Here is an 11,915-nt window from a genome sequence, read left to right as displayed (position 1 = left end):
AAGGCGACAAGGGAGGACGCCGCTAGCTCGGGGGGGCGGGGGGGGAAACGTGCGCGAACTACATTTCCCATAAGGCGTCTGGACGTGCTGCCATGCAGACGTAGCCAATGGCGGCCCAGGAAGGTGAACGATCTGGCGGGCCTCGTGGGGGGCGGGGCTTCCGGCGTTGGCTTTAGGCACTTGCTTTGGCGCGCCTTTCGACTGTGGAATCATTGGGCGGTGGGCGGCGTGGAGGAGGCTCCACTGCCCCAGGAACAGAAGCGAAGGCGCGAGAGTCGGACGGTTCTGCCTAGGTGACCTGGACGCGTCCTGGCGGCGGTGAATGCTGCTGAGCCCCGGTGACCCCGCAGTGGAAGGGCGGCCCCGTGGGGCCATCGGACCGCGCAGCGGCGGGGTCTCAGCAGAAGCCCTCCTGTGCCCGCAGCCGCCTCGAAATCCTCTCCCTGATATTGTGTCCGCTTTATGGAGTCCCGACCAGGGCTCGGAAAAACGTCCCAGCCAGGGCCGAGCGCGGTGGCTCACGCCTGTAATCCCAGCACTTTGGGAGGCCGAGGCGGGCTTATCACTAGGTCAAGAAATCGAGACCATCCTGGGATCGGTTCCCAGAGATATGGTGAAACCCCGTCTCTACTAAAAATACAAAAAATTAGTTGGGCATGGTGGCGCGTGCCTGTAGTCCCAGCTACTCAGGAGGCTGAGGCAGGAGAATTGCCTGAACCCAGGAGGCGGAGGTTGCGGTGAGCTGAGATCGCGCCATTGCCTGGGTAACAAGAGCAAAACTCCGTCTCAAAAAAAAAAAAAAAAAGAATATTTGAGTTGTGCACCTTTATCTGGCTATTACAAATAAAGCTGCTATGAACATTTGTACTGAGTTTTCTATGAACAAATTTTTATTTTTGTGTAGACATAGTGCTCACTTTTGGGGGGATAAATGTCCAGGAAGGAGTGCAACTGCAGGGTGTGCAGTAAGTGTACTTGGAATGTGTTAAACTACCAAATTATTTCCCATTGTAGCTGTACCATTTTACATTCCCACAACCAGTAGCTGTTGAGTGTCTTTACATGGACATATTTGTTATCTATATATCCTGTTTAGTGAAGCATTTGCTCAAGTTTTTACCAATGTTTTCTAGTTGGATTTGGTTAGCCAATTTTGTTAATGTATAACATACAGTAGGCCAGGCACTATGTATGGCTCATGCCTGAAATCCGAGCACTTGAGGAGGCTGAGGTGGGAGGACTGCTTAAGCCAGATGTTTGAGACCAGTCTGGGCAACACATGGAGACCCCGTCTCTATAAAATGTTTTTTTAAAATACAAAAAACCTGCCAGGTAAGGCTGGGCACGGTGGCTCACATCTGTAATCCCAGCATATTGGGAAGCCGAGGCGGGCGGAGCACCTGAGGTCAGGAGTTTGAGACCAGCCTGACCAACATGGAGAAACGTCTCTACTAAAACTAGAAAATTAACTGGGCGTGGTGGTACATGCCTGTAATCCCAGCTACTCGGGAGGCTGAGGCAGGAGAATTGCCTGAATCCAGGAGGCAGAGGTTGCGATGAGCCGAGATCGTGCCATTGCACTCCAGCCTGGGTAACAAGAGTTAAACTCCATCTCAAACAACAATAATCTGCCGCCTGTGGTCCCAGCTACTCAGGAAGCTGAGATAGAAGGACTGCTTGAGTCCAAAGGAAGGTCAAGGCTACTGTGAGCCATGATGATGCCAGTGTACTCCAGATTAGGACACATACACTCTAAGGCCTTGTCTCTGAAAATAAATGAACAAATAACGTACAGTAAAATGCACTCATTTTAAATGTACAATTTGATGAGGCTGGACACATGAATACACCTGTGCATTCAATGTGAGTTACTCTCTGGTGTCTTTCCTCAGTCCAGTGTCTCTGCTCCACCCTCATCCTCTTGCTGTTATTGGCAAATATATTTTTGTTATAGATCAAACAGTAGAATTAGGAGCCAGGGGTGTGGGTGCTCACGCCTGTAATCCCAACTCTTTAGAAGGCAGAGTTGGGTGGATAATTCGAGGTCAGTTCAAGACCAGCCTGGCCGACATGGTGAAACCCTGTCTCTACTAAAAATACAAAATTAGCTGGGTGTGGTGGCATGTGCCTGTAATTCCAGCTACTTGGCTGAGGCACTAAAATCACTTGAACGTGGAAGGTGGATGTTACAGTGAGCCTAGATCAGGCCGCTGCACTCCAGCCTTGGCTACAGACTAGTGAGTCCCTGCCTCAAAAAAAATTCTTTTTTTTTTTTTTTTTTTGAGACAGAATCTCGCTTGTTGCCCAGGCGAGAGTGCAGCAGCAACCTTCGTTTCCCCGGTTCAAGTGATTCTTCTACCTGAGCTTCTGGAGTAGCTGGGACTAAAGGCATGTGCCACAGGCCCACCTGGACCTCTCAAAGTCTTGGGATTACAGGCATGAGCCACTGTGCCCGGCCCCATACTTGTTTTTCACATCAGTAAAGAAAGAAGAGGCCAGAGGTAGTGGCTCACTGTAATCTCAGCACTTTGGGAGGCCAAGGCAGGAGGATCACAAGGTCAGCAGTTCAAGACCAGCCTGGCTAATATGATGAAACCCCATCTCTACTAGAAATACAAAAATCTGGGCATGGTGGTGGGCGCCTGTAATCCCAGCTACTTGGGAGTCTAAAGGCAGGAGAATCGCTTGAACTCGGAAGGCGGAGGTTGTGGTGAGCAGAGATTGGGCCACTGCACTCCAGCCTGGGCAACAGGCCAAGTCTCCGTCTCAAAAATATGTAGGGAACCAGCCCCCACACCCTACCCGTGGGTGACCTGAGTTCAGTGACAAGAAAGGGATGAGAAAAAGATTAAGAATTAAAGTGGGCCGGGCGTGGTGGCTCACCCCTATAATCTTAGCACTTTGGGAGGCCGAGGCGGGTGGATCACGAGGTCAAGAGATCGAGACCATCCTGGTCAACATGGTGAAACCCCGTCTCTACTAAAAATACAAAAATTAGCTGGGCATGGTGGTGCGCGTCTGTAGTCCCAGCTACTTGGGAGGCTGAGGCAGGAGAATTGCTTGAACCCAGGAGGAGGAGGTTGAGGTGAGCTGAGATCGTGCCATTGCACTCCAGTGTGGGTAACAACAGCGAAACTCCATCTCAAAAAAAAAAAAATAATAATAATAATAAATATATTAAAAAAAGATTGTATTCTAGGAGCAACTGGAGGGAGTGAGTCTTACAAGGAGCCTACAAGTCTGGTTACTTTGTAATGCTACAAAAGTAACTTGAGCATGTTATGTACTGTAACAGAGTCAAGGTCACTCTGCACCTGAAACATGAAGGCTTAGAGAAGTTTGCCTCCCCAGAGGCCTGAGGCAGCTTGCCGAGGTTTACTGTTCCCAGTACTTGTAACCATCTTACTTGGGCACTCTATAAACCCTTGTTTCCCCCAACCAAAAAAAAAAAAAAAGTGGGAGAGGGAAATGCATTTATAGTTTTTATTTAGTTAGTTAGTTTACTCTTTAGTACAGATGGGGTCTTGCTATGCTACCGAGGTTGGTCTTAAACTCCTGGTCTCAACAAATCCTCCTGCCTTGGCCTCTCAAAATGCTGGGATTACAAGTTTGAGCCACCTGATCCGGCCTATACTTTGGTGCTTTTAATTTTTTCATGATGACAATTACTGTGTTGGGTCACCCGCTTTCAGCTTTAAAAACTTCCTTTAGGGCTGGGCACACTGTCTTATGCTAGTAATTCTAGCACTCTGGGAGCCCGAGGCAGATGGACAATTCAAGACCGGCCTGATCAACATGGTGAAACCCCATCTCTACTGAAAATACAAAAATGAGCTAGGCACGGTGGTGCGTGCCTATAATCCCAGCTACTTGGGAGGCTGAGGCAGGAGAATCGCTTGAACCTGGGAGATGGAGGTTGTGGTGATCTGAGATTGCACCACTGTGCTCCAGCATGAGCAACAGAGCGAGTCTCCGTTTCAAAGAAGAAAAACAAAACAAAACCTCCTTTAGTACTTCTTTATAGACATTGGATGAGACAACCCCCCAGCATGCAGCTGATCAGGCTCCTCAGGAAGGAGGAGCAGAGCAGAGTGGGAACTTCCAAGTCACCAGGACGTAGGCCTGAGTGGGGACTCTGTCCACTATTTAAAATAAGCACATATTTTCTTCTCTTTAGCAACGGATGTTTATTTGCAACAATGCCCTATAGACAGTTTCCCTTCAAAACAGTGTAGGTATTTGATTCGTTACACATGCCTTCTTGGGCATGTCATGAGGGAACTGTGGTTTACATGTGAGCAGACACTGCCACACACTGGTCAGCTGTACTCTGGTGTGAATTCACATGCATGTCACAATTAATGCTCCTCTTCTTACTCTGTCGCCAGGCCAGAGTGTGCAAAGGCGCAATCTTGGCTCACTGCAACCTCCACCTCCTGGATTCAAGCGATCCTCCTGCCTCAGCTCCCTGAGTAGCTGGGAGTACAGGGACCTGCCGCCACGCCCAGATAATTTTTGTAATTTTAGTAGAGACAGGGTTTCACCTTGTTGGCCACGATGGTCTCCATCTCCTGATCTCATGATCTGCCTGCCTTGGCCTCCCAAAGTGTTGGGATTACAGGCGTGAGCCACCGCGCCCAGCCTGCTTTACTCTTAATAAAGTACAAGACATTGATCAGGCACGGTCACTGAAGCCACAGCCTCCCGGGTTCAAGCGGTTCTCCTGTCTCAGCCTCACGACTAGTTGGGACTACAGGCGCCCGCCACCACGTCGGGCTAAAAAAAAATTAAAAAACTGGTTTTTTTTGAAGGTCCACTTTATATCGGATCCTCACATTATACTGTGTGTTTGGAGCTTTGTTTTTTTATTTTTTAAAGACGGGGTTTCACCATATTGGTCAGGCTGGTCTTCAACTCCCGACCTCAGGTGATCCGCCCACCTTGGCCTCCAAAGTGCTTGGATTACAGGCGTGAGCCACTACGCCCGGCCTGTACCTTTGTTAAAACGTATTCATAACTATTATGATCTGTACTCACCGGCTGGGCGCGGTGGCTCACGCCTGTAATCCCAGCACTTTGGGAGGCCGAGACGGGTGGATCACGAGGTCAAGAGATCGAGACCATCCTGGTCAACATGGTGAAACCCCGTCTCTACTAAAAATACAAAAAATTAGCCGGGCATGGTGGCGCGTGCCTGTAGTCCCAGCTACTCGGGAGGCTGAGACAGGAGAATTGCCTGAACCCAGGAGGCGGAGGCTGTAGTGAGCCGAGATCGCGCCATTGCACTCCAGTCTGGGTAACAAGAGCGAAACTCCATCTCAAAAAAAAAAAAAAAAAAGTATTCATAATTATATGAACTGTACTCACGGCCACCGGCCCCTAACAACTTAAGCCCCGGCGTGGCGTGGAGACGAAACGTGGGAGGGTGCTCGAGGTGCCTGACTCTCTCGCTCGTTGCTCACTAAGGCCCCGCAGCCTCGGGTCTCACAATCTTGGGTCCCAAAGCGTCGCTCTACGCGTCGCGGCCTTTGCTCGCGCCAGCACCATCAGAGCGCTGAAACCCACTGGTCTCTCTCGCCGGCACCCCGAGTTCCCAGCGGCTCCAGGGCCTGACGCACTGTCCGCGCAGCGTGGTCGTCGTGGCAACACTGTCCTCGGCCCCTGATTGGCCGTCGATTTTGGCGCGCTTTCCCTGCCGCACCTAGTACGGCTGCGTGGCGGAAGCAGTGTGCGCGCTGCAAAGGCGGGATGGGTTGTTATGGCTACAAGAGTCCCGCCTCCTCAGCCCTACTTTGCGCCTCCAATTGGTCCGCGCTTTTCCGAAGGCCTCTACGCGTTCTGGGCCCGCCGGGACCCACCCCCGGTGTGAGGAGGGAGAAGGCAGGACAGTGACTCGAGGGCGGAGGAGAGAACTGCGTCTGTGATCTGGGGAAGGAGGGAAGCCCAAGGATGCCGCCACGTGCGGTTGAGGTGAGAAGGGATCTTGCAGATCGCTTCCAGGACCCGGGTTCGAATGCACGCTCTGCCCAGCTGGTCAGCCTCAGTTTCCCGATATGTCAGTCTGGACAATGATGCTTCCAGCGTCTCGCGAAGCCCCCCTCTTGGCCCTTGGTCCCTCGGCCTGATCACGAGAGGGTGCCCCGACGACGGCCGGCGACGGGTCTGGCATGGGCAGGGACCTCTCCGACCCTCACTGAGGAAAGAATGGCGGAACCCGTAGACCGGACCCTGGCGTACTTCCTGCAAGGTGGGGAGGAGAGCTGGACAGGAGGATTTGGGAAAGGCTTGGAGAGCAGAGGCCCCCCTGAGAGTGACGGAGGAGGCAGTGAGTCCAGAACCATGGCTCGGTCGGCTCAGCCTCCTGGACCCCATCTGCCCCCTGAAGTTGGTCCTCGCTCCCAACGTGCCCTGGTGCCGCCTGGTGCATAGAAGGCGCTCAGTAAACACTTGTGGATGAAGGAAAAAGATTTATTGTCGTCGATACGCAGAAAAGAGAATAAAAGGCTGTCCCATGCTGATCCCTGGCACCGCGCTTCACAAATACCCAGACCTCCCAGGAGAAGCAAGTCTGGGGTCAAGGTGCCAAGGGGCAGGGTTTACAGCAGTGATGGGGTGGGCAGAGGGAGTCTAGGAGGGCGCAACATCAGCTCTGAGGAAGAGAAAGAGGAGAGCTGAGGCCGGACAAAGGTGGGAGGCCTCCCCCTCGGTGGTTTCAGGCAGCTCCTTTGTTTAAAGGCAGGGGTAGACAGGCAGACACCTGGAACCAAGGTAGTAATGAGCAGACCAGATGCTCAGCAACCCCTAGGCTCAGTTATCAGACTCATTTTACTGCAAGAGAGAATGAGGCTCCTGGCTCCAAGCTGGTAGAATGCAGAAGCCAGAAACGCCCCTAGGAGGGAGCTGGTTAAGAGAGAATGGGGTCAGCCCCACCCACTACCCTCAGCCCCACCCCTGGCCTCCCCAGGTACCCGTCTTTGCAATAGGCTATGCCACTGGCTTCAATACCAGCTCTTCAGCATCCCTTAGGATACAGCTTCCTCCTCCAGAAAGCCCTCCTGGACCACCCTCAGACACAGAGCATCCTCTCTCTTCTGCTCACCACCACGCAAGGGCCCCTTTCTAACCCCTCTCCTTGGCCCACCTGGGTCAGATCTATTATTGTACACCCCCACTCCCCTAGGTTGGGGTGGGACAGGGAGGCAATGAAGAGGATCTCAGATGCTATGGCAGGCAGAATAATGGCCTCCAAAGATATCCAGGTCTGAATCCTTGGAACTTGTGAGTCTTTTACCTGACACCACAAAGTGCACTGTGCATGTGTGATTAAATTAATGATCATGAGATGGGAGACTATCTTGGTTTATCTGGGTGTGTGCAACATACACGTAGTGTCCTTAGAAGTGAAAGAGTGAGGCAGGAGGGTCAGAGAGATTTGAAGATGCTGCACTGCTGTCTTTGAAGGAGCCAGGAATCAAGGAATGGAGCCCTAGAAGCTGGAAAAAAACTAATGAAATGGATTCTCTCTTAGAGCCTGCAGAAAGAACTAGCCCTCTGGGCACCTCAGCTCTAGCCCGGTGAAACTGATCGTGGACTTCTGAACTGCAGAACTGTAAGGTAGTAAGTGTGTGTTTAGCCAGGCACGGTGGCCCAAGCCTGTAATCCCAGCACTCTGGGAGGCTGAGGTGGGTAGATCACTTGAGACCAGGAGTTCAAGACCAGCCTGGCCAACATGGCGAAACCCTGTCTCTATTAAAAATACAAAAAGCTTGGGAGCCGCGGTGGCTCTGGCCAGTTGTCCTGGCGCTTGAGGAGGCGAGGTTATGAGTTCAAGGCCAACCTGAGCAACATAACAAGCTCTCATTGATTAACAACAACAACAAAAAATACAAAAAGCTTAAGATATTTGCATACTAGAGAAAAAAAGGAAAAAAGAAAAAAAAATACAAAAAGCTGGGCGTGGTGGTTTAGGCCTGTAATCCCTTCTTGGGAGACTGAGGCAGGAGAATCGTTTGAACCCAGGAGGTAGAGGTTGCAATGAGCCGGGGTCACGCCACTGCACTCCAGCCTGGGCCACAGAGCAAGACTCTGTCTCAAACGAAATAAATAAATAAAATAAGGCCGGGCACGGTGGCTCACACTTATAATCCCAGCACTTTGGGAAGCCAAGGTGGGTGAATCACAAGGTCAGGAGTTCAATACCAGCCTGACCAACATGGTGAAACCCTGTCGTTATTAAAAATACAAAAACTAGCTGGGCATAGTGGCCGGTGCCCAATAATCCCAGCTACTCAGGAGGCTGAGACAGGAGAATTGTTTGAACCCAGGAGGCGGAGATTGCAGAGAGCCAAGATTGCACCACCGCACTCCAGCTCGGGTGACAGAGTGAGACTATTATTATTTAAAATAAATTAATTAAAATAAACGCGTGTTCTAAAGAATTGGGTTGGGGGTATTTTGTCACAGCAGCCAGATGAAATGAATAGACCACCAACTCGGATGCTCTCTGACGAGGTTCCTTCCCTATGAGGCTGAGCTGTGGCTGCCCAGTGACCCAGTACACTGGTCCCAGCCCCTGCGGGTGACATTGGCATGTGAGTGTGGGCAAGAACTGGTCTGAGAAGACATGCCCATGGACTCCCTAGTATTCCTCCTCTGGATCCCACCGGGATCTCACACCAGAGCTAGCTCTAAACAGTCCTGCACCCAGCGTTTATTCCCAGGCTGCCTGGGTCACCTGCAATTCTGTCACTCCCCTATTTGGCACCTACTGTATGCTGGTGCTGAGGACACACATAAATCAAACAGGAGCCTCCAGCCACAGAGAAGTCATGTTTCCCTTTGGAACATGCTGGGTGCCCATTCCCAAAATACAGCACTCCTCCCCAGAATAAAGTGAGGCAGGATCGGGGGGTGCAGGGCCTGGGAGGAGACAGAAGCCCCATGTTGAATCTGCACAGAGGATAGCTGCCATCAACCCCCAATAACGAACCCAGAAAGACTTCTGAAAGGAAGAAGACAGGAGCCCACGAGACACCTTCCCTGGAGGCTGCTATCAGGAAGGCTCAGGCTTCACCTTGAGGCACAAGAAAGGAAGCTGAGTGACAGATGGAGCCCTGGAGGAAGAAGTGCAGAAACTGGCACCAAGATATTAATCAGGGCTGATGGGGACTCTGGTGGCCAGGGAAAGGGACTAGGATCCCTATGGCTAACCAAGGAGTTCCAGGACTCCCATTCCCACCATTGTCTGCCACTATGTGACCCCTGGGGTGACCTTGGCCTCTCTGAGTCATCATGAGCACAGCATATTGAGACGATCCTAGAAGCCACAACCCAGGGGGAAGTTGAGGCTCCCAGAGCAGCTGGGGATTTAGGATTGGGGTGAGAGCAAGTCTCTAAGACTCAGGTTCCTCCCCAGCCCCAACGAGGTGTGCAGGATGCAACCATAGGCCCGGGATCAGCGGGTAGACAGCTGGAGCCCACTCAGGCCCAGATTGCAGACAGTAGAAAAGAAACTCCACAGACAGTGGAGTGGTGCGAGGGCCCCCGCAATGGGCCAGTTGAAGAGACACGTGACCAGGGAATAATAGCAGCAGCAGCTCTGCCCTCCAAAGATGGGTGGGCCCCTGCCACCTGTAGCCAGTTCAAAAGATGGATGGGTCAGGGCCTTCGGCCTCTGGTGCTGATAAGGATGCTTCCCCAGGCTCTGGGGTGAGGGTGACTGGGGACACTCCCAGCAGGACCCGTTCAAGGATCACTGTGGGGCTGCCTCTGGCTGGGCACCTGCATGGATGTTGGTCGGGGGGTGTTCGCAGCTGGACTCCCACAAGGGATGAGGATTAGGGATGCTTCCAACTGCACCCCCAAGGAGTCTGGGTTCTAGACCAAGCCCCAGCAGGACCCTTACAGAAGTCATGGTTAGGGCACCCTTCTCCTGTAATCCCAGCACTGGACAGCCACAAGAATGGGGGTCGGGGTGTTACCAGCGGATCCCTGTGGGACGACTGCGGTGGCTGCTCCTTGAGAGGGACCTGCCTCATGGTGACAATGCCAAGAATGCTTGCTCCAGGCCCCAATCTGGACAAACAGGTAAGTGCCGTGCACCCTGCTAAGGCCCTCAGATGACACGGAGGTGCCAGGCCTGGCGGTAGGACTGCAGCGCGGGCGCACTTACTGTGGGCGCCACAGCCTCCTTGCGCCCCGTGCCCACGGGGCCCAGCCGGGTCCAGCCTCTGTGCCCCACGGGCTGTCCGGCTGCTTGTCCAGCATCCCCTTGGTCTCCGCCGGGGCCTCGGGTCCCTCCTCCGCCTCTGCCAGGTCCTCGGGACCCCCCTTGGGCTCCAGCACACCTTCTGCAGTTCCTGGCAGGGCCGCATCCAGGTCAGGGCCTGTGGGGCGCGGCGTCCAGGCGGGGGTCCAGGGCGCCCCCGGAGTGGGCCTCGGCGGGAACCAAGAGAAGCCGGGCGCCGGGGCGAGCGCCACGAGCTGGGGCCGCGCGGGGCCAGAGGAGGTGGCGTGTGGAATGAGGAAGAAGATGTAGACGCCCGAGACCACCAGGCCCGCGGTCACCAGCACGGCCACCGCCACGGCCGCGTTGAAGACCCAGGCCGGGCTGTCCAGCGTCAGGCGGCGCGACAGCGGGCGGCCCAGGCGCAGAGGTGGCGGGGGCGGCTGGGCGCGCGGGGCGCGGGACTTACGTGGCCCGGGCGGGGGCGGCGGCGGCCGCAGGTAGAGGAGGCCTCGGCGCCTGTCGAAGCGCACGGAGCCCTGGCGCGAGGGTGGCGCGCGCGCGTCGCGGGGCAGGAGAGCGGACTGCGTGGGCAACGCGGGCAGTCCGCGGCGGGGGGCCAGGCGCGTGGGCGCGCGGCACACCGGGCAGGCCACCGCGTCGCCGCCGCCCGCCGTGGCCAACGATAGGCGCGCCAGGCACTCGAGACAGAAGACGTGGCCACAGTCCAGGCGCTTGGGCAGCTTGAACACGCCGTCGAAGGGCGACACGCAGATGAGGCACTCCACAGGGGAGGCGGGGAGCAGGACGGGGTCGGAGCCTGGGCTGCAGTCTCCCTCCTCTTCCTCGTCCTGGTCCTGGTCCTCCCCTCTGCTCGGGGAGCGGGGTGCAGAGAGCGAGCCTGGGGAGCTGGGACCCGAGCCCTGAAGGGCCCGGGAACGGCGGAGCCAGGGCGGCCGAGGGCAGGGCATCCGGACGGACCTGCGAGGAGAGGGTGGTCAGGTAGGGAAGGAGTGGGGTGGAGCATGGAGCCGCTTCTGAGACCAGCAGGAACTCCAGGGAAGACGGGACTGGACTTTGCAGAGGATCCCGTAGTACAGAACAGGACCTTCCCCAGAAGGGTGCGTGTGGCCAGCGTCGAGGAGCAGAGTAGATGGGGAGACCGTGGCAGGGACTGGGGATAGGAATGAACCCACGGGGGACCGGCTCCTTAACTGGAAACGGTGAGACAGAATGGAGCTCAACACAGACTTGGGGAAGACACCAGACAGGGATGGAAAGGACCCAACCGACAGGAGCAGACAACCTGGAAGACCAAAGACTCCAGCGAAGGGAAAGGATCCCAGCTGCTGAGAAGCCCAGCACAAGGCCACGGGCTGTCCAGAGAAATGACAGACCCCAGCCAGGCTGTGGGACCCTACCTACCTGTGGATGCCTCCTCCCTCTGGCCCGTGGCGTGTCCCTGCCTGTTCTGACCCGTCTCTGGCCTACCTGCAGCTGGGTTCAGAAGTACCCTCCCAGGAGGAGGGTGCTCATCTGGGGCCACCCCTCTAGGTCCGATACCCGCTGGACCCGTTTGACTGCCTGCCCCGCCCCCTGGACCAGCCCCACCAGGATGAACACCAAGCCTGCCTTGGTGAGATGGGGGCGGTGGAAAGGTGACGGCACAGGGTGGGCGGGCTTGGGCCCA

The 11,915-nt window shown here is 54.9% G+C and overlaps 1 protein-coding gene across 1 annotated transcript; it reads right to left on the bottom strand.

The window, feature by feature from the left end:
* Positions 1–6,450: 6,450 nt before the first annotated feature.
* Positions 6,451–11,339, bottom strand: RNF225 (ring finger protein 225). Its single transcript, XM_035285038.3, has one exon. It carries the CDS (start codon positions 11,194–11,196, stop codon positions 10,168–10,170), a length of 1,029 nt encoding a protein of 342 aa, XP_035140929.3. The 5' UTR covers positions 11,197–11,339; the 3' UTR covers positions 6,451–10,167.
* Between the last annotated feature and the right edge of the window lie 576 nt (positions 11,340–11,915).

Source organism: Callithrix jacchus, chromosome 22 (assembly GCF_049354715.1).
Source record: "Callithrix jacchus isolate 240 chromosome 22, calJac240_pri, whole genome shotgun sequence".
Taxonomy (NCBI): domain Eukaryota; kingdom Metazoa; phylum Chordata; class Mammalia; order Primates; family Cebidae; genus Callithrix; species Callithrix jacchus.
Note: the sequence above shows the minus strand (reverse complement) of the source record. Positions and strands in the feature narration are given on the sequence as shown.